Consider the following 23,445-nt stretch of genomic DNA (forward strand, 5'->3'; position numbering starts at 1 on the left):
GGTAGCATTTCATTCCACAATATATGCAGGGAGAGTAGAAGGTTTTTCTACTTTAGTTTGGGATTTTTCCCCTCACTAAAATCAAACAAGATCAAAATATAATGGTTTAAGGAAGAAATACAAGATGTGCCCAGCTGACTTAAGAATGAGTGAGTATCCACTGAATTTTTGAGACTATCAACTCAAACAACTAAGGCCTCAGAAAATCAATTTAAATATCATGCCAAGAATGACTTCTTAGAAAGGACATGTAAGAGGTATTTTAGCATTATTATTTTCTTTGATTACTCTATTAAAAGCATTATGCATGCTCCTTCATTACATGAAATTATGCATGTTCTGGAAAATGGCAGCGGATTCAAAAGCATATGCATTGATTGAACTGGGCTTTGAAGAATCTGGTTCACAGGGCCATGGAAAGGATAACTGAACAGTAAGCAGGAAGCGTGGCTTTTCCCTTCTGCTACTGGTGGTCTTGGAAGTGCTCTCCCTTGTGCAAATTTCTCTTCAGTTTTCCTTGAGACCAATGGATGTAAGCTGAACTACTACACCATTAAGAAGACAACTTTTAAAATAAAGTATGCAGCTCCATGTTTGTGTTGAAGTGCACCCTGTTCAACTGAAGGTAAAGAAGAACCACTTGTTACAATGCACTAACTGAACCCAGTTGTTCCCAGTTACAGTACTGTATCTAGAACAGCACTGAGATGCATTAAAATGGCTTTCAACACATACGTGGTCACACAAGTATTCTCTGCATATGACATGAACATGTCATGAACATGTTTTGGGCAAAGTGATCACGAAATGATTGGATTTTCAAGCCTTGGAGAAGTCAGGAAGAAGGTCAGCAAAACTTTCACTTCTGGAGGGCTGACTTTGGCCTGTTTAGGATGCTGGTTGGCAGAATTCCCTGGGAAAAATTACTGAAGGTCAAAGGGGTCCAGGAAGGCTGGACGCTCTTCAAGAATGAAATCCTTAAGGCACAGGAGCAGGCAGTCCCTATGTGCCAAAAATCAACCTGGCAGGAAAGAGACCAGCCTGGCTCAACAGGGAGATATAGCTGGAACTTGGGAATAAAGAGAATCTATCACCTGTGGAAGAAGGGACTGTCACCCCATGAGGAGCACAAGGATGTTGTTAGGTTCTGTAAAGCCAAAGTTAGAAAGGCGAAGGCACAGCTGGAACTAAATCTGGCCACTGCTGTCAAAGATAATAAAAAATACTTTTTCAAATATATTAGCAATAAAAGGAGGGCCCAGAAGAACCTCCATCCTCTGCTGGTTGCCAGGGGAAACCTAGTGACTGAGGATGAGGAAAAGGCTGAGGTACTTAATGCTGCTTTTGCCTCAGTCTTTAATAGCCACACCAATCATCCTTAGGGTACTCAGTCCCCTGAGTTGGATGGCAGAGATGGGGAGCTGACTGAAGTCCCCATAATCCAAGGAAAAATGGTTAGTGACCTCCTGCTCCACTTAGATGTACACAAGTCTATGGGGCCAGATGGGTTCCACCCAAAAGTGAAGGAGCTGGTAGAGGATCTTGCCAAGCCACCCTCCATCATCTATCAGCAGTCCTGGTCTAGTGGGCAGGTCACAGGTGATTGGAGGTTGGCCAGTATGACACCTCCCTATAAAAAGGGCAGGAAGGAGGACCCCAGAAACTACAGGCCTGTCAGCCTGAGCTCAGTGCCAGGGAAGGTCATAGAGATCATCCTAAGTGAGATCAAAAGCAAGTGCAGGAAAATGGAAGGATCAGGACCAGTGAACATGGGTTCATGACGGCCAGGTCCTGCTTGACCAACCTGATCCCCTACAATAAGGTGACCCATCTGGTTAATGAAGGAAAGGCTGCAGACATTGTGTATTTGGATTTAAGTAAAGCATTTGACACTGTCTCCCACAGCATTCTCCTGGAGAAACTGGCTACTCATGGCCTGGATAGGTGTATTCTTAGCTGGGTTGGAAATTGGATAGGTGGCAGAACCCAAAGAATTGTGGTAAATGGTGTCACATCTAGTTGGCGACCAGTAACTAAGGGTATCTCTCAGGGCTTGGCATTTAACATCTTCATTGATGATGTGGATGAGGGGATCAAGTGCACCCTCAGTAAATTTGCAGATGACACCAATTTGTCTGGGAGTGTTGACCTGCTAGAAGGTAGGAAGGCTCTGCTAAGGGATCTGGAGAGGCTGGATCAATGGGCTGTGGCCAATGGTATGAGGTTCAACAAGGCAAACTACCAGGTCCTACATTTGGGCCACAACAACCCCATGCAATGCTCCAGACCTGGGGAAGAATGGATGGAAAGCTGCTCATGGAAAAGGACACAGAGGTGCTAAATGACAGAGTTGAATGTGAGCTTGTGCCCAGGCAGCCAAGAAGGCCACCAGCATCCTGGCCTGTACTGGCACAAGTACGGCAGCAGGGCCAGGGCACTGATTAACCCCCTGTACTGGGCACTGGTGAGGCTGCGCCTCAAATCCTGTGTCCAGTTCTAGGCCCCGCAGTACAAGAGAGATATTGAGGTGCTGGAGCAGGGCCAGAGAAGGGCAACAGAACTGGTGCAGGACCTGGAGCACAACTGTGATGAAGAACGGCTGAGGGACCTGGGGGGGGTTAGTCTGGAGAAGGCTCACGGGGGACCTTATTGCTGTCTAAAACTGCCTGACAGGACAATGGAAGCAGGAGCAGGCTGGTCTGTGCTTCCAAGGAACAAGTGACAGGACAAGAGAAAAGAGCCTCAAGCTGCACCAGAAAAGGTTTAGACTGGAGATTAGGTACAATTTCTTCACAGAGAGGGTGTTCAGGTATTGGAACAGACTGCTCAGGGCAGTGGTGGAGTCAGTGTCCCTGGAACTGTTCAAAAACCATGTAGATGAAGCCCTCAGTGACATGGTTTAGTGGTAGCATTGGCAGTGCTGGGGTAGAGGTTGGACTTGATGATCTTAAAGGTTGATCAATTTGGTTGATTCTATAATTCTATGATTCATGCTACTGTCACTGATCTTTTCATTTCTCTACCTGTGTAAGTATCACACAGGGTACAAGTAAGAAGTCAAAGATCTAAATTGACTTTGATTTTTCAGGACACATCCTCAACAAGGTGCAGCAATCCCGGGCATCAAAACGTAATTTTTTAAAACTCAAAACTGGAGACAGGAAGAGTAGAAAAATGTGGCCTCTCCTACTAAAAACCCACAAACAAGTTGGATTTGATCATGACAACGTCCTGGGTTTGGCAGTAGCAGTCATTTTTCTCCTTCTTAGCATCTGGTGCAGTGCTGTGTTTTTTTTGACTTTCAGCCTGGGAACAACACTGATAACACAGATGTTTTTAGTTGTTGCTAAGTAATGTTTACTCTGACCAAGGACTTTCTGAGTCTCATGCTCTGCCAGGGAGGAGGGGATGCCAGGAAGAATCAGACACAGGACAACTGACCTGAACTAGCCAAAAGGGTATTTTATAACATAGCACATCATACCCAGTATATAAACTGGGGGCAAACACTCAGAAGGACTAGATCGCTGCTTTGGTGGGGATGGGTATCGGTCAGCAGGTGCTAAAAGACTGAATTTTCCTCCCTTGTTATTTCTCTTCTCATAATTATTTTTGGTGGCAGCAGTAGTGGTTTTCTGTTATACCTTAGTTACTATACTGTTCTTATATCAACCCATGGGATGATCATTCCATGAAAGCTGCAGCATCAGTCTCTGGTGAGCAGGTTCCCAGATGGAGTGGAAGAGCTGATTTTACTCCAGCTCCTGTGATAAAAAAGAATAATCCCTTTCTACAAGACTTAAGTATCCAACATTGTGATGACTATTAAAGGGGCCCTGCCTCCATCCAGGTGGAGGTAGGGGACAGTCGGATTTACCAGACTGTGTGGATCAGATGGCCTGGCACATCAGTCCCACAGAAGTATAAGGCTCTAGTACATACCGGTGCACAGTGTACCCTGATGCCATCAAGCTGTCAAGGGGTGGAATCCATTTATATCTCTGAAGTGACAGGAGGATCCCAAGAGTTGACTGTACTGGAGGTTGAAATCAGCATGACTGGGAGGAAATGGCAAAAGCACCCCATTGTGACTGGTCCAGAGGCTCCATGCATCCGTGGCAAAGACTACCTCAGGAGAGGGTACTTCAAAGACCCAAAAGGGTACCGATGGGCTTTTGGTACTGCTGCTTTGGAGACAGAGGAAATTGAGCAGCTGTCCACCTTGCCTGGTCTATCTGAGAATCCTTCTGTTGTGGGGTTGCTGAAGGTCGAAGAACAACAAGTGCCAATCGCGACCAGAACAATGCAGCGGCGGCAATATCGCACCAACTGGGACTCCTTGATTCCTATCCATCAGCTGATCCGTACACTGGAGAGTCAAGGAGTGATCAGCAGGACCAGCTCACTCTTTAATAGCCCCATATGGCTAATGAGAAAGTCTAACGGAGAGTGTAGACTAACAGTAACTATCATGGCCTGAATGAAGTCACCACCATTGAGTGCTGCTGTACCAGACATGCCAGAACTTCAGTATGAACTAGTCAAAGGCAGCCAAGTCGAGTGCCACAATTGATAGTGCAAATGCATTTTTCTCAATTCCTTTGACAGCAGAGTGCAGGCCACAGTTTTCTTTTACTTGGAGGGGTGTCCAGTACACTTGAAACCGACTGCCCCAGGGGTGGAAACACAGCCCTACCATTTGCCATGGACCGATCCAGACTGCACTGCAACAGGGGCAAGCTTCAGAACACCTGCAATACATTGATGACATTATCGTGTGGGGTGATAAAGAATAAGTTTTTGAGAAATGGATGAAAATAATTAGAATCCTGCTAAAAGCCAGTTTTGCCCTAAAATAGAGTAAGGTCAAGGGACCTGCACAGGAGATTCAATTTCTGGGAATAAAATGGCAAGATAGACATCACCAGATCCCCACAGATGTGATCAACAAGATAACAGCAATGTCTCCACCAAGAAATAAGAAAGAAATACAAGCTTCCTTTGGTGTTGTAGGGTTCTGGAGAATTCACATCCCAAATTACAGTTCGATTATAAGCCCTCTCTATCTGTGCCCCGGAAAAAGAGTGATTTTAAATGGGGCCCTGAGCAACAACAAGCCTTTGAGCAAATTAAATGATAGTTCATGCAGTAGCCCTTGGACCATTACAGACTAGGTCAGATGTAAAAAATGTACTGTACACCACAGTCGAGAGAATGGTCATACCTGGAGCCTCTGGCAGAAAGCTTCAGGGGAGACATGGTGTCAACCCCTCAGGTTTTGGAGTCGGGGATACAGAGGATCCGAGGCAGGCTATACCCCAACTGAGAAAGAGATACTGGCAGCCTATGAAGGGGTTCGAGCTGCTTCAGAAGTAATTGGCACTGAAGCACAGCTCCTCCTGCAACCCCAGTTGCCTGGGCCGGGCTGGATGTTCAAAGGAAGGGTAGCCTGTGTACATCAGGCAACCGATGCTACATGGAGTAAGTGAGCCACACTAATTGCACAACTAGCTCGAATAGGAAATCCCAGTCATCCAGGAATTCTAGAAGTCATCATGGATTGGCAAGAGGGCAGAGAGTTTGGAATGTCAACAGAGGAGGAGGTGATGTGTGCTGAAGAGGCAGCACCATATAATACACTTTAAACAAGTGACCATCAATATGCCTTGTTTATTGATAAGTCCTACTGTATTGTGGGAAAGCATTGGAGATGGAAGGCAGCTGTATGGAGACCCTGATGACAAGTTGCAGAAACTGCTGAAGAAGATGGTGAATTGAGTCAGTTTGCTAAGTTGAACGCTGTCCAGCTGGTCTTGGACATTGCTGAATGAGAAAAGTGGCCACTACTTTATCTCTATAATGACTCGGGGATGGTGGCAAATGGCCTGTGGGGGGGGGTTGAACCTATGGAAGCAGAGCAATTGGCAACACAGAGGGAAACCCATCTGGGCTGCTGCACTGTGGCAAGATATCGCTGCCCGGGTGCAGAACCTGGAGGTGAAGTTATGACACGCAGACAGATGCTCATGTACCCAGGAGTCGGGCCACTGAGGAACACCAGGACAACCAACAGGTGGATAAAGCTGCTAAGACTGAAGTAGCTCAGATGGACTTAGATTGACAACATAAGGGTGAATTATTTTTGGCCTGGTGGGCACATGATACTGCAGGCCATCAGGGTAGAGATGCAACATATAGATGGCCTAGGGATCGAGGGGTGGACTTAACAATGGGCACTATTGCCCAGTTTATTCATGACTGTGAAACATGTGCTGCAATTAAGCATGCCAAGTGGTTAAAGCCTCTCTGGTATGGAGGACGATGGCTGAAGAACAAATATGGAGAGGCCTGGCAGATTGATTATATCACACTCCCAACAACCTGCCAAGGCAAGCGCCATATGCTTACCACGTGGAAGCAATCACTGGACGGCTGGAAACATAAGCCGTGCCCTACGCCACTGTCTGGAACACTATCTTGGGCACTGAGAAACAAAACTTGTGGTGCCATGGGACCACAGAGAGACTTGAGTCAGACAAAGGGACTCATTTCTGGAATAAGGTTATAGACACTTGGGCCAAAGAGCATAGCAGTGGGTGGGTATATCACATTCCCTACCATGCACCAGCCTCTGGGAAAATCGAATGGTACAATGGGCTGTTAAAAATTACACTGAGAGCAATGGGTGGTGGGACTTTCAAATATTGGGACGCACATTTACCAAAAGCCACCTGGCTGGTCAACACCAACAGGGCTGGCCCAGCCCAGTCGGAACTTTTACACATTGTAGAAGGGGATAAAGTTCCTTTGGTGCACATAAAGAATTTGCTGGGGAAGACAGTCTGGGAATAAGGGCTGGAAACTGTTTTGGGTTCAGCAGTAACAGTCCTTTTTCTCCTTCTTAGCTGTTGCAGTGCTGTGCTTTTGACTTTCAGCCTGAGAACAGTGCTGATAACACAGATGTTTTTAGTTGTTGCTAAGTAATGTTTACTCTGACCAAGGACTTCCCGAGTCTCATGCTCTGCCAGGGAGGAGGGGAAACAGAGACAGGACACCTGACCCAAACTAGCCAAAGAAGTATTCCATACCACAGCAGGTCATGCCCAGTATATAAACTGGGGGCATTTATCTGGAAGCGCTAGATTGCTGCTGTGTATCAGTCAGCGGGTGGTGAGCAACTTTGTTCTCTTCCCTTGTTATTTCCTTTAACATTATTATTATTGGTGGTAGCAGTAGTGGTTTGTGTTATACCTTAGTTACTGGACTGCTCTCATCTCAACCCATGGGAGTTACTTTTTTCGATTCTACTCCCTATGCCTCCAGGAGTGAGGGGAAGAATGGGGGGAGCGAGCAAGCAGCTGCATGGTTCTGAGTTGCCAGCTGGGCTTAAACCACGACAGTTCTTTGAGGCGCTCAACGTGGGGCTCGAAGGGTTGAGATAACAAGAGATGCGACCGGAGTGTGTCTAATCGTATTTGTGATAATCATTCATTGTTTCGGATTAATAATCACTCACTGCAATGCTGATTTATTGGCTTGTGGAGTAGTTGCGCTTGATCTCAGAGTTTCAGAATGTTGTATCTTACTTACAGCCGGTATTTGCTGTTTTAGTGTTTATCGGCTGGGGGGCTTGCGCTGAGGTTCTTGTTTTGCTGAGCTTCATGGTAATGACTTGTAATACAGTAGACTCATTGATCATGAAACTGATCTGGCTTGCGTTCCCAGTGTGGTCATCACCTCTATACTTTTGGAAGTATTATAATAGAAGTGTTTAGCAATTGCACTTTTTTTTTTTTCCTTCCCTCCTTGGGAGGTGTCACCTGTGAAGGAGACATTCCCTCGCAGCCCCTACTCCCCCACCAGGCTATTTACAGCATCATTTGAGAGTTCTGAAGGTTTTGGATGGCCTTTGGGTACCCTTGAGACCTGCCTGCTGGTTGTGCTGGAGATCAGCATGGTGGCACGCACACAGAGTGTTTTACATACGGCCATACCACCCTGAGAATGGCCTATTATCGTTTGCCCCTGTAATCAAAGGGAAAAGCAAACAAGAGGCACAAAGAGCAACCCGTACAGTGAAGAAAGATGAAGAACCAATGCACTTACTACAGGGGACAATATCTGAACAAAAGTTATTATCATGTGAATCAGAGGAAGAGGAAGAAGTGACTTCTTAACCCCAGACCTCAACTGACCTATGGAATATGCAAAAAGATTTCCCCTGTCTTCCAGGGGAGCACATCATCACCTGGTTGCTCTGATACTGGGACAATGGAGCCAACGATCCTGCGGGATCACAGAGAAGACATGAGAAAGTGGGATGGAAAACCTACCTCAGTTCTGGAGGAATGGGTGCGTGAATTGGAAAACAAGGGTCAACAATGATATTGTCAAGGAAGTTGCTGCTCCAGTCTTTGGTGAGTAGCTTCCCAGATGGAGTGGAAGAGCTGATTTCACTCCAGCTCCTGTGATAAGGAAGGCTAATCCCTTTCTACAAGACGTACGTGGACATTCTTATGATCACTATTAGAGGGATCCTGCCTCCAGTCATGTGGCTGAGAGGGACAACTGGTTTTACTGGATTGTGTGGGTCAGATGGGCTGGCACATCAGTCCCACAAAAGCATAAGACTCTAGTAGATACTGGTGCACAGTGTACCCTGATGCCATGAAGCTGTCAAGGTGTGGAACCCTTTTATATTTCTAGAGTGACAGGAGGATCCCAAGAGTTGACTGTACTGAAGGCTGAAATCAGCCTGACTGGGAGGAAGTGACAGAAGCACCCCATTGTGACTGGTCCAGAGGCTCCATGCATCCTAGGCATAGAAAGTCTAACAGAGAGTGGAGCCTAATAGTACACTATCGTGGCCTGAATGAAGTCACACCACCACTGAGTGCTGCCATACCAGACCTGCTAGAATTTCAATATGAACTGGAGTCAAGGGCATCCAAGCGGCATGCCACAACTGATATTGCCAGTTGGGGTATAGCTGGCCTCAGATCCTCTGCACCCCTGCATTTTTCTCAATGCATTTTTCTCAATTCCTTTGACAGCAAAGTGCAGGCCACAGTTCACTTTTACTTGGAGGGGAGTCCAGTACACTTGAAATCGACTGCCCCAGAAGTGGAAACAAGGACTGATCCAGACTGCACTGGAACAGGGGCAAGCTCCAGAACACCTGCCGTACATTGATGACATTATCGTGTGGGGTAAAACAGCAGAAGAAGTTCTTGAGAAAGGGAAGAAAATAATCCAAAGCCTTCTAAAGGCCTGTTTTGCCATAAAATAGAGTGAGGTCAAGGGACCTGCACAGGAGGTTCAGGTTTTGGGAATAAAATGGCAAGATGGACGTCACCAGATCCCCACAGATGTAATCAACAAGATAAAAGCAAAGACTCCACCAACTAACAAGAAAGAAACACAAGTTTTCTTAGATGTTGTGGGGTTCCGGGGAATGGCAGATCCCAAATTACAGTCTGTTTGTAAGCTCTCTCTGTCATGTGACCCAGAAGAAGAATTATTTCCAATGGGATCCTGAGCAAAAAAAAAAAATAAGGCTTTGAACAAATTAAATGAGAGACAGTTCATGCAGTAGCCCTTGGACCAGTCTGGACCAGGCCAGATGTGAAAAATGTGTTTTCACTTGCACCTGCGGAGAATGGTCCTACCTGGAGCCTCTGGCAGAAAGCTCCGGGGGAGACTTGAGGTCAAACCCTCGGCTTTTGGAGTCAGGGGTGCAGAGGATCTGAGGCCAGCTATACCCCAACTGAAAAAGACATACTGGCAGCCTATGAAGGGGTTTGAGATGCTTCAGAAGTGATTGGCACTGAAGCACAGCTCCTCCTGCAACCCCAGTTGCTAGTGCCGGGCTAGATGTTCAAAGGTAGGGTCTCCTCTACACATCGTGCAACCGATGCTTCAGGGAGTGAGCCACACTAACTGCACAACTAGCTCAAATAGGAAATCCCAGTCATCCAGGAATTCTGGAAGTTGTCATGGACTGGCCAGAGGGCAAGGATTTTGGAATGTCACCAGAGGAGGAGGTGATGTGTGCTAAAGAGGCCCCACCATATAATGAATTGACCGAAAGAAGCAATATTCGGTGTTTATTGATGGCTCCTGCCATATTCTGGGAAAGCATTGGAGATGGAAGGCAGCTGTATGGAGTCCCCGACAACAAGCTCCAGAGACTGCTGAAGGAGAGGGTGAGTCAAGTCAGTTTGCCAAGGTGAAAGCCATCCAGCTGGCTTTGGACATCGCTGAACAAGAAAAGTGGCCAGTACTTTATCTCTCTACTGACTCATGGATGGTGGCAAATGCCCTGTGGGAGTGGTTGCAGCAATGGAAGCAGAGCAGCTGGCAATGCAGAGGTAAGCCCATCTGGGCTGCTGCACTGTGGCAAGATATTGCTGCCCGGGTGCAGAACCTGGTGGTGAAGGTACGTCATGTAGATGCTTATATACCCAAGAGTCGGGCCACTGAGGAACACCAGAGCAACCAACAAGTGGATAAAACTGCTAAGATTGAAGTGGCTCAGATGGATTTAGATTGACAACATAAGGGTGAATTATTTTTGGCCTGATTGGCCCATGACACTTCAGGCCATCAAGACAGAGATGCGACATACAGATGGGCTCATGACTGAGGGTTGGACTTAACAATGGACACTATTGCCCAGGTTATTCATGACTGTGAAACATGTGGTGCAATTAAGCAAGCCAAGAGGTTAAAGCCCCTCTGGTATGGAGGATGATGGCTGAAGAACAAATATGGAGAGGCCTGGCAGATTGATTATATCACACTCCCACCAACCTGCCAAGGCAAGCGCCATGTGATTACCATGGTGGAAGCAACCACCAGATGGCTGGAAACATACGCTGTGCCCCACACCACTGCCCAGAACACTATCCTGGGCCTTGAAAAACAGGTTTTGTGGTGACATGGCACCCCAGAGAGAATTGAGTCAGACAGTGGGACTCATTTCTGGAACAACCTTATAGACACTTGGGCCAAAGAGCTTGTCATTGGGTGATTATATCACATCCCCTACCATGTTCCAACCTCTGGGAAAACCAAATGGTACAATGGGCTGTTAAAATCTACTCTGAGAGCAATGGGTGGTGGGACTTCCAAGCATTAGAATACACATTTACCTAAAGCCACCTGGTTAGTTAACACCAGATGATTTGCCCACAGGGCTGGCCCAGCCCAGTTAGAACTTTTACCTATTGTAGAGGGGGCTTAATTTCCTGTGGTGCATGTAAAGAACTTGCTGGGGAAGGCAGACTGGATTATTCCTGCTTCAGGTAAAGGCAAACCTGCTCGTGGGATTGCTTTTGCTCAGGGACCTGGATATGCTTGGTAATGTGGGAAGATTGGGAAGTCTGATGTGTACCTCAAGGGGGATTTGATTTTAGAGAAAAACAGTCAATGAACTCAGTTTTATGCTGTTGCCTGCTATGTAACTTTTATAGCTCACCAGCTATATGTCTTCAGGTCACCCGTGACTGACCCTGACTTCCGATCATCACCCCAGCAAAGAATCAAGTTTGATGAAATGAGATGAGTTTCATGTTGTCATCAGCAGGCAACAATCCAACACTGCACACAGCCTCTTTCTGGCTCTAAAAGACTTACAAGAGATGGAACCCAGCATCACGGACTGGATGAATTCAGTAGCTTTATAAGGATTGGTCCATGGACTAAGGAATGTTATCTCTCTCTTTGTGTGTGTGTGTGTGTGTATATATATCTCTATATATGAGACAAAAGTGATGGTACATTGAAAAATGTGTGATCTGAGCATGACGTGAATGGTATGGAATAAGGGGTGGATACTGTCCTGGGTGAGCGAGCTGCTGCGTGCTTCTGAGTTACTGGCTAGGCTCTAAACCGTGACAGACTGTGATAGGCTACGTCAGCTGAATGCAGAGCAGGCAGGAAACTCTGTGAATGTAACCAAACTAAGTAAAGACACATTGGCACATTTAAAATGCTTAGATGGCCTAAGCTTTTGTTGCGAGTGCTGTGTTCAGCTGCAAACCTGCTGATGTAGAAATTATGGGTTTGCTAAATAACTGTGTCTCAGCTGGCAGACTGCTGTTATTGTTTTACATGTCTTGTTTGGGGTTGTGATATAATAGAAGAAAATATGCCATCTCTGCATATCCTGTCTGACAGGATCCTGTGGGAATGCATGTCTGAAATGATCAGGTAGGTAGATGGGACTGTAACATCTGCATGAGATCTGCAAAGCGTTGATCCAGCTGCTTGGTGTGGTTTTTTGACTCTAACACTATAGGCTTTAGCTTGTACGGAAGGAAAGTTGTCTGTGGTTGTATCAGGGATTTCAGAAACAGGAAGCCTGTGGAGCATTCCTTGGAATTTGGAGATCTCTGCAAAGGATAGGAAAGTGTCTTGGTGAAGAGCCAATGTTCTTTCACATGGCCAGCAGTGCTGCAGCAAACATCATTGGGTCCCGGGTTGGCAGGTGCTAAGCAGTTGTATTCTCTTCTCTTGTTATTTCCCTTATCATTATTATTATTGGTGGTAGCAGCAGTGGTTTTGTGTTATACCTTTAGTTACTGGACTGTTCTTATCTCAACCCGTGGGAGTTATATTCTTTTGATTCTCCTCCCCTTCCCTCCAGGAGAGGGGGGAGGAGTGAGCGAGCGAGCGGCTTTCCGAGTTACAAGCTGGGCTTAAGCCATGACAGACAATAATAATAATAATCCACTCTGTTCTTTCCAAATACACAGATGCAATAACATGCTATCCCTGAGTTACTCTAGATAATTTCAAGAAGCTGAAGTTACTCAGAGAATAAAACCAGCACAGTAAGAAATACTACTCCACACAATGGCATTTATGGAAAGCTCCCAGATCACATCTACAACCGCAATGACAATACTAATGGATGAGAAAACCCCAAAGCTCTACAGAATCTTTCAGAACTTACTGTCTTGGCACAGGATTCAACACAATCGTTGTTGCAAGCGGTGATCTCCTTGATGATTTTGCAATAACCTTAAAAACATGACTGTGCAAAACCAGGTACAGATGTGAATGGCCCAAGACATTGAGTCAAGAAGTCTTGGACTCATCAGTGAGTTTTGTGCATACCCAAGACTATGACAAATGAGCTCAGCATGTCTGATTTTACGCCTGTCCTGCAATTCAGTGCTTTCCATGGTCGTGTGTGGCTGTCTTTCCTCAACAGTGTGTGCAGGTAGGATTGAGCAACAAGAAAGCTGGAATCCAACATGCAGCTAGGAAGCAGGAGCAACTGTTCTGAGAGCCAAAGCTATCTATGTTAGGCTTAGAAATTGATGCAACACCCTGGGAACCGCTCTTCTCAAATGCCCAGCCCAAAACAATTAAGAGGAATAGCAGATTCAGACTTTCAGTCCTATGTTTACTTAGTTAACAGTTCAGTCAGTGCAAGTTTGAATGTTTTGATACCAGAGGTGCCATTCAGAATTAACAGGAAAAGGAAGCCTGAACAGCAATTTTAGAGTTATTTGAACTCAGTTTCTCTTAAAGACGGGATGGCTTTACAGTCCTGACTTGTCTGCATGGCTGGACCAAACCCTGACAAAACTAACTCTGGTAATTTTAACTATTGCTATGTAATTTCACACTTTGTAAATAAACACTGCCTACTGTGAGCAAGTTCTGCCTTTAGCCGACTTTACATACAGGATATTTTTTGCAGATTCCAGGACAATTTATTTCATAAGTAGTCCTATCAATTTACAACTCTGTGACCCTGGTATAAGATACAACACGTCCTCAAAACAACAGGACTGTGTCAGTTTACACGGTTCAGCTGTGTAACTGAACAACAACTTAAACAGCAATGTAATCATATTACAGCCTGAAAAATAATCTGATTTCTTCACAAGCAGCAGCTGTTTAAACAATAAGTGCTTGATCTCAGAGGCCACACTCCGACTGCTGAACCAGTTTTGACCACAGAATCACAGAATAGAATCATAGAATAGTTAGGGTTGGAAAGGACCTTAAGATCATCAAGTTCCAACTCCCCTGCCATGGGCAGGGACACCTCACACTAAACCATATCACCCAAGGCTTCATCCAACCTGGTCTTGAACACTGCCAGGAATGGAGCATTCACAACCTCCCTGGGCAACCCATTCCAGGGCCTCACCACCCTTACAGGAAAGAATTTCCTCCTTATATCCAATCTAAACTTCCCCTCTTTAGGTTTTAACCCATTACCTCTTGTCCTGTCACTACAGTCCCTAATGATGAGTCCCTCCCCAGCATCCCTATCGGCCCCCTTCAGATACTGGAAAGTTGCTATGAGGTCTCCACGCAGCTTTCTCTTCTCCTGGCTCAACAGCCCCAACTTTATCAGCCTGTCTTCATAAGGGAGGTGCTCCAGTCCCCTGATCATCTTTGTGGCCCTTCTCCAGACTTGTTCCAACAGTTCCATGTCCTTTTTATGTTGAGGACACCAGAGCTGCACACAATACTCCAGGTGAGGTCTCACAAGAGCAGAGGAAAGGGGCAGGATCACCTGCTTTGACCTGCTGGTCACGCTCCTTTTGATGCAGCCCAGGATACGGTTGGCTTTCTGGGCTGTAAGTGCACACTGTCAGCTCATGTTCATTTTATCATCCACCAACACCCCCAAGTCCTTCTCCGCAGGGCTGCTCTGAATATCTTCTTTGCCCAACCTGTAGCTGTGCCTGGGATTGCTCTGACCCAGGTGTAGGACCTTGCACTTGGTATGGTTAAACTTCATGAGGTTGGCATCAGCCCACCTCACAAGCGTGAGTACTGAACTGTATTAACACCAGGACTGTGTTCTTGTATACTGTGATAGCAAACAAAAAAGCATGGTCTTACTGAAGAGCTGACAGCTAACAAAGCGTCTGCTAAGCTGCAGCTTGATGCATATGTTACATCAAGGAGCACATTAAAATAGATGTGCTTATATTGCCCAAGAACACTGTAATGATGCTTTTAAATGCAACAGAAGACACTGAAAATTACTGAATCAGGGTAAGGGAAATACTAAGGCTTCTAGAACCCCCAGTATTTGTATGCACAGTAAAAACCATGGCAATTTGCTTGGCAGGAACGTAGGGCTGTCAAATTACAGGTGGCTTACCTAGTGCTAGTTATCTGAAGGGATAAGCAGTTCCTTGACAGTCTGGAAGAGCAGAAGAATGATGCCCCAATACAAGCTTACTGGTGTTCCTTCCCCACCCGAGAGAGTATTTTAATGTTTTCAGAGATCAAATGATTTAGAATCCTAAAAATAAAACCTACGACATAAGCATTTGTTAACCTGTCATGGAAGGAGTTTACCTTAAGCTGTCCCACTACCATACTGAGTATACAGCTGTCAGGTGTAGGTTGGTGGTCTTGTGATGTGATGCTGTGCTGTATTTTTTGGAAAGGGAGGCTCTGCAATGAAAAGAAAGCAAAATAAGGAAGTGTACAGTCATTGCATGATGGCAAAACAAAGATCAAGCAAATCCAACATTACGAAGCATTAGACTATTTTGGTAGTAGTGTGTGGAGAGTTGTTGAAACTCAACACTACTCAGGCTGGGTTGATCAACAGTTCTGCTTTTCAAGCACTGAGACATGAAATAACATCACCCTATACAGTAAAGAACACCTTTTCCTGGTCTAATCACACTGCCTGACAAGCTTCAAAACAACTCTAAGCTGAAAGTTCACATGAAGGCACAAAGCTGCTTCTACTCTTAATGGTGTTCAAAGACTGTATGAACCAGTACTGGGGTTTACCAGACAAGGCCCAGTTTGCTTCTTTGTTCAAGTGGCTATGAATAGAAAGGAAATGTGTTTGATCCAGAACCAGTTTTAAAGACCGGAAATCCACCTCTCCCCTTTTGTTTTCCCTTGATGCTCATATAGCCAGTCCAAGTGTGTCTGGAGTTAAGTATACAAGGAACACATGGTGAGAAACACCAGACATTGGGTCACAATTCCTCTCTTTCAACCAAGACCACATTCATATTCCAACCATAGACGATTTCAAGAAGTGAGTATCAAATATCTAGGGGATCTCTCAGAGTCCTGTCATAAAATGATGTTTTGGCACTGTTCTATCAAAAGCTGTGTTAATGCTAGATGCTTTAGAAGTGGCAGTTCAGCACCATGGAGCTCTGAGAGACCACCAAACCCAGAGTCCATGCACTGCAGAGGACAGCAGCATGTGGTCTTTTAGACCTCAGGGTGTACTTTAATGGCCTTGCTACATTTTCCTGGTTTGTTAACAGGCTGAAGCAGACCCAAGCACATTCTTTGACAAATTCTGCATTCCACTCTAGTGGAAGGAGCCTGAAAAACTTCCTAGAAAGCCTAGAATACAAGAATGGGAGACCAGAGTCCCAGCGTCAAGGATGTGAAGTACAGCTTTGGTTCTACAAGCGCAAGGCACTAGGAAGAATACCTGAAGCTAAAATCCTTAGATAACAGAGAACACAAACTGTGGAAGGATCAGGACCTGGGGAAGCAAAGGAAGTGTAGGGAGTAGTCCTCTAATCAGAGGGACACTATTCAAGAACACTCTAATAAAGCCTGCAGTGTTTCCTCTTGGCTGGGAGAACCATCACAACCTACTATGAACTGCAAAGTGACCCAACTGGTTTGTAAAATGGAATAGACATTTAGAAACAAAAAATAAAATGCAGAGCAGTCTTTTCTGAACCACCAGCAGAATATTTTCCAGGGTTACCATCCCAAACTTGAACATGCAATGTGCCCACATAGGCTGGGGCATTGCACACCCTTCCTTTGAGAAAAGAGTACTATGAAGCCTGCTCTCACCTTAGCACAACAACTTCTTGTTGAACAAGTCCTGCAAGAAGAGTCTCTTGAAAAGGCAGAGGGATGAAAGGGAATTAATGTGGTTGTACCCAGAACCCAACTTTCAGTATAACAAAATGCCAGTGAGAGGTGAGACTGGGGAGAGAAGACTTTCCAGCTTTGGAGTCAAGAGTGCTACAAAACAGTGACAAGGAGCCAAAGACAAGGCTGGGTAAGACAGTGCCTGTTTCAAGTACCTGACTGTCCCATTCAGAGAAAAGTGCCCCAGTGGTTGGCTGGCCAAATGAGCTACTCAGGTGATGCAGTGGGGAAAATCCCACTGGAAAGAGTAGAGCTGATAGGAGAGATCACTGATTTTTTACAGTAGAGAGGCTACCTCAAAAGGATGGCTGCATAAGCAGACATCTATCTGTACTGGAGAGAAGCACTCCTAGGTATGAAGAGTACAAAAAAGCAGCCAACAAGTAAGATGCCAAACTACAACCAGGGGTTTTATGTCATAGAATCATAGCATGGTTAGGGGTGGAAAGGACCTTAAGATCATCTAGTTCCAACCCCCTGCCATGGGCAGGGACACCTTCCACTAGACCATGTCACCCAAGACTCCATACAACCTAGCCTTGAACACTGCCATGGATGGAGCATTCAGAACTTCCTTGGGTAATCCATTCCAGTGCCTCACCACCTTCACAGGGAAGAACTTCTTCTTTATATCTAACCTAAACTTCCCGTTTTAGTTTGAACCCATCACCCCTCATCCTATCACTACAGTCCCTAATGAAGAGTCCCTCCCCAGCATCTTTGTAGGCCCCCTTCAGGTAATGGAAGGCTGCCATGAGGTCTCCATGCAGCCTTCTTTTCTCCAGGCTGAACAGCCTCAACTTTCTCAGCCTGTCTTCATATGGGAGGTGCTCCAGCCCTTGATCATCCTCATGGCCTCCTCTGGACTTGTTCCAACAGTTCCATGTCCTTCTTATGTTGAGGACACCAGAACTGCACACCGTGGTGCAAGTGGGGTCTCACAAGAGCAGGATAAAGTGCCCTCTGACACTAAAAGATGTCTGGGCTTTCACCACCAAAGCTACTGAATCTTCCTTGAAGTCAGGTGAGAGGAATTTTGCAAGAATAAAGTTGAGTAACTGAAACCCACTCCTGGCAATAAAACTACCTGTTCCAGCAGGTTCATAGAACTACAGGATAATTACCTCAAATGCTCAATGGAAATCAGGCTGCTCCTGATTAGGACAAGCACTCTATTTGAAACAACTCTGAAGTCCAGCACCAATTAAGACAGAAGGAACAAGTGTTAATTCCCACTCTGTAGCAAGGTACAGGTGCACTAGCTATGGCCTTCTCAAAGACAATGCAGGCACCTAAGATGCAAACCTCAACTTTCACAGTTCAAGATGTCCTCGATGAAAGCAGTGATTCTAAAACAAAGGAGCAGTAGCTGTGCAACAAGACAAGCATCCGAGTTAAAGATTTTTCTTAATGTACAATAAAAATGGTGTATCAGCCTGATATACCATGCTCTGAGCAGAATGTATGAGGACCTAAAGCATGCCCTGCACATCTTGCAAGAGAAAAAAACTTTATTGTCTCATGACAACTTATAAGTACACCCAGTTTTATAACAGAAGCGTGGATGTACTCAAAAAGATAAAACTTCTGCAAGTTTAACTAAATGAACACGGAGTTTCAGTCTCTATGAAGTAAGAAATGGTCTCCTGTCACTTGCTGAAGAGGAAATACTGGTGTCAAAGTCCTGAACCATAACCGCTCATATCTGAACAGCTGAGAAATACTGCACTGAGAAGCTAGATTCTCCACTGTAGTACTTATTTGTAGTTTATGTATCAGAAAGCAAATGGTTCCTTGAAATAACATGTTTAGCCTGTCACAAGCAGATTCAAATAACAGGTTTGCTATTGCTACTTCCTTGGCATACTTTAAAAAAGAAAACAAACAAACAAACAAAAAAAAAAACACAAAAAAAAACAAAACAAAAAAACCCACACCTTTCATTCCTCTAGATCACGGGGTCAACTTCTGAACTATGTTGTTTTGGTTTTGTTTGTTGGGTTGTTTTTTTTTTTTTAATAAAGTCAAATGCAATTACAGTCACAAAATAATCTTGCAAATTAAGGAAGTCCGTTAACATTCTTCCAGTAGAACCCCCAAAGGAACACCCCACTACATAGAATTAATCACAAGTCACATTTTTTGAAGACCAGAAGTTGGAAGCACAAGTCCCATATTTGAGATTTTTAAGCTGCTGAAGCCTAACTCAAATTTTCAGAATCCATTCACTTAAGAGTCTTCAGAACTGTTTCACAAAGCATTCAGGAAGGATTACAGACTTACAGAGAGTTTTTCAACAATAGCTGCTTTGCCCTGGAATTGCTGTCCTTCCCATGTAAGGCATGATGCATCAATCTGGGGGGGGAGGGAGGGGGGAAAAGTAATTAGCCTACTTAAATAACCCTTAAACAACCCCAAACCACCCTTGTGAGAGACTTTGTTTATTTGGCATATATCCTTAGAATCCAGCTATTTGAAAACTACCTCCAAGAGAAATGGAAAACAGCCACAAAGAACAACTGAAAAAGTTTGGAAGAATCAACTAGGAATTAAGTAGACTAAATTTCATTATTATGATTGTACCAGCAAAGAAAGTTCCTGCCTTTGGATCAAAGCTTGCTCTCAGAAACAAATTTAAAGGTTAAACCCCCTCCCCCCCAAAACAAAACAAACAAAAAACAAACACCACCCAAAAAAAAAAACAAAACAAAAACACAAACCCCAAGCCAACAAACAAAAAAATCCCCACAAACAAACTATGGACACAAAGTCAAACAAGTAGAAAGATAAAAATACATTAAGAAATCTGACAAAATGAGTTACACTACCAATTTTTTTTCCTCTCAGGTACTGATTTCCATATCCTACTCACACCCAGAAATGCAGAATGTGCCTCTGAGGGCTTCCTAACAAACTGCCCTGCGTAGCATGAAGTGACAGAGGTGGTTCAGCCTACAAGCACCTTCAGGATATGAGGGAGGGTGTTCTGAGCATGCTCTTGTCTGTTGCTGTTGCACCTGACAACAAGTTTTCTCCTCAGCTTAGGCCATTCTGTTTAAACTGGAGTCACAATATCCAATTGCTGACATAGCTCTGCCTTCTCATACCCAATCTTAAACCTTGGCAGACATTTAAATTGGTTTCCACTAAGCTCAAAGTTCGCCTGCTGCCATCTCCAAACAGCACCCTCACACTACACCCGACAGCACAAGTTCTTGTGCACCCTACCATAGATGGGAGTTCCTTCTACCTTTTTGAGTTTAAATACCTCCAGGAACACAATTCCCAACTCTTTCCCATCCAGTCTTCAACTCTCACTGAAGCTCTGAATGCCTCTGCAGAAAATGGCAGATTCCTAAGAACTCCACTTGTGTGCTGTCCAGTAGACTTTCCAGGGCTTGTTTTTGATCCACACCACATAAAAAACCCACATCTTCCAGCCACACTGTGCTGCACCTGCAGAACATCACAACCACTCTGAAAAAGCTCTGGTTCTCCACATGTCATCAGGAGGAACTATACAGTGCAGCAGGAGCCAAAAGAACAAAGAAGGGGACCAGAGGCAACAGCACAAAGCATTTCAGGGTCACAGATGCAACCAAAAGCAGTATGAAGAGCCCCTGAATACAGCCTCAAACTCTTGAGTTTGGACATGCTCCTTTTATGAGAAGATAGACTTGGATTGTGTAACCCGAGGTCACATAGCAAATCACCTAGCTGACACCGCTTGCATCTTACATGACATCAACCCCTGACACTCATAACTTGAGAAGCCAGGCCAGGGAATGAGGCCATCCTCTCAAGCATTCAAATCACTGCCTTCAAGTATGGAAAGCCACAAAAGCAGAGGGGACCCAGAACCTGCCTTACTAAATCGACTTTAGCAATCAGCCGGTGAGCACAAAGTGGTGCAGGACCCTCCTGATGCTTCAAAGAGCGGCAGAGAACAAAGATTAAGTTGGTGAGGAAATCTGTTCTTCCTGAAACACTCGGCTTCACACTGTACCTAGTGTCCACCTGACTCTGCTACAGGTTACCTCCACAGCCACTTGCTGTATTGAGAACCTGGGAGCAACTACTTCAAAAATAAAAAGCAACTCCTCCTCTATCCCAAAGCCCTACAGATGAAAAAATGGCATAAAAATAACAAAATGTTATAGTAGCCACACATCCAAAACAGAGGAAAGAAGTAGCTGCAGCATTTTCCTGACAAACAACTGCAGGCGGGTAACTGTAAAACAAGTCTTGGTACTCCAACTCATAACTCGAGTAATTCACAGCAAAAGCGACTGGCCCACATCCCTACCTGGAATAGGTGACAAAAGCTCAAATAACTTGGATTACACCACTAAAGCAGAAAACTGAACCTTCAGGTGAAGTACATAAAGGAATGCAAAAGAAATCCAAGAGCTCTCTGCTGCATTCCCACATGCTATAAAATTTGTTTGCTCCCACAGGGTCTATGAAGGCAAAAAGCTCATCTGTAAAAGCACATTTCTGCAGAACCTCCTCTAATTTAGACAAGTTGTGACCCTGGTGCATTTCAGCCACGCAAAACAGGCTCACATCCTCTGTAGTTCAAGAACTCCACAAAACAGTACATATTGGTGACCTGTAGCAGTTCTGTCTACATTTGCCTAGGTCTCTCCAATGAATGATAAAAGGCAGAAAGATCCTAAGGGTATTAAAAAGCCAGGAGTCCACTGTGTGGAAGGCCAAGCCAAACTTCCAGGAAATTAAATTAGCTCCTAGTTATCACCAGTCTTCTGAGGACTGAATGTGTTTTGGTAACAACATGACAGAATTTAATAAGTGCCTTCCTGTTTACAGCTGTGGATTGAACACAGGATACTTGTTTTTCTTGCTTTATAGGCTCTCTGTACACAGCTTCTTAGCCAAAATAAGGCAACAATCAAAGAGAGAGCAAACACATCCAAAAGGCAAACGTTGTCAGTACTGGTGGATACTGCTTAAGGTATAAGGAGGGGGATCAGATGCAGAACTGTTCGTGCAACAGTTCCAATCCTCAAGAACTTGGTGAAGCTTCAGACAACTCATCCAGCAGATAAAAAACAGGTCAGAAAAACAGGATATGCTGCTAAGAGACTTGTAAGACTTGAGTGCCTTGCTGAAACACCTCAGCCACCCAGCAGTATTCCTCACCACCAGTAATTAACTCCATAGGCAGAGCACTTCACATGCTCTGAAGGAATCTTCACCCAAAACTCAGCTGATGCTCCTTGGGCTTGTTACAGTCTTTCATTTTGGAAGCCAAGTCTACTTTGCCCCAAATAAGGAGCAAAAATAAAACCTTTTTTTTTTTTTTTAAGAAATTAAAACTGAATTTAGATTTATTTAACAAATTCTAAATATTTAAACTGGATCCAAAATTTTAAAACTATTTTAATGTTCAGAGGATTAACACAGCATAAGAGCTGAGAAACACCAGCAAGAACTGCTAAACAGATTAGGATTTAAATCACATCAAGAGGGATCCAAGCATATCTACACCTGTGTATTAATGGCAAACTAAGGGTAGAATATTTGCTTTTACAGGGAATTTCACAGGATCAGCAGCAACCCCCTCCACTATGAACCACTGTCCACAGCCAACCAAGGCTTTTATGAGTCTGACTGTCTATAAGGCAGACAAAGCTCAAAACAGAAGTGAAATGTAAAAGAAATGCAATAAATAAAAGTTGAGCAAGTGTGACTGCACTAATACCCTGGAGTCAGGATAAAACCCACTATCCTACCCTGTGTATTCCCACCCATCAAAAATGGGGAAACCTAGACAGGTAATAGGACAGAGCCCCACCCCCCTTTGTGTAGATACTTACATATATTGCTCCTAACTGAGTCCTGTCTGCATCAAAAAGCTGGTAATAATGTTGTACGAAGCTGGACCCAATCTGCTCCCAGATAGGCTTGTCTCCCATTCTGAATCCTCACCTAAAGCCTGTGGCTGAAGAAAAAAAAAAGGGGGGGGGATGGGGGGGACGGGACGATACACACAAACGACAACAAAATAAACAAAAAACCAAAACAAAGAAAAACAGCCACAAACCACACACAAACAAAAACACAAACCATTGTCAGAAATAATCATAACACTTGGCTTGAGTGTTTGGCACCAATAAACACAGGCCCCTCAGATGGCCAGAATTTTTCTTTGGAAAAACTGGGACAAAATTCACCTCTGTACTCTAGATTTTAGCAAATAAAAACCTAGGATACCAACTGATTAAATTCCTTATTATTTGGATATTTCTAGAGCGACTTCACTATGAAGTTGTAAGCTTAAATCATAGATTTAAACTAACAATAGTACGTATCTTTAAACTAACATAGTGAAATACAGTAAATTGTTCTAATCTGCTGTTGTGGTTTAAGCCCAGCCAGTAACTCAGAACCACATGGCCACTCGCTCACTTCCCTGCTCTTCTTCACACCACCACCCCACACCCCTCCCCCAGAAGGATGGGGAGGAGAACTGAAAGAACATCACTCCCAGAGGCTGAGATAAGAACAGTC

The 23,445-nt window shown here is 44.6% G+C and overlaps 1 protein-coding gene across 1 annotated transcript in view; it reads right to left on the reverse strand.

Moving 5' to 3' along the window:
* LOC133224537 (nuclear transport factor 2-like) overlaps nucleotides 1-22,886 on the reverse strand; it is a 48,053-nt gene extending 25,167 nt beyond the window's left edge. The window contains exons 1-3 of the mRNA XM_061376070.1: nucleotides 22,752-22,886; nucleotides 19,195-19,266; nucleotides 15,340-15,438 (exon numbers count right to left, since the gene is read on the reverse strand). Coding sequence (XP_061232054.1) covers nucleotides 15,340-15,438; nucleotides 19,195-19,266; nucleotides 22,752-22,850 — 270 coding nt within the window. The 5' untranslated portion in view covers nucleotides 22,851-22,886. The remainder of the gene's footprint in view (nucleotides 1-15,339; nucleotides 15,439-19,194; nucleotides 19,267-22,751) is intronic.
* Between the last annotated feature and the right edge of the window lie 559 nt (nucleotides 22,887-23,445).

This window comes from Neopsephotus bourkii, unplaced genomic scaffold, assembly GCF_033783945.1.
Source record: "Neopsephotus bourkii isolate Nb327-2 ecotype Australia unplaced genomic scaffold, CSIRO-AGI_Nbou_v1 NB_1704, whole genome shotgun sequence".
Lineage (NCBI taxonomy): Eukaryota > Metazoa > Chordata > Aves > Psittaciformes > Psittacidae > Neopsephotus > Neopsephotus bourkii.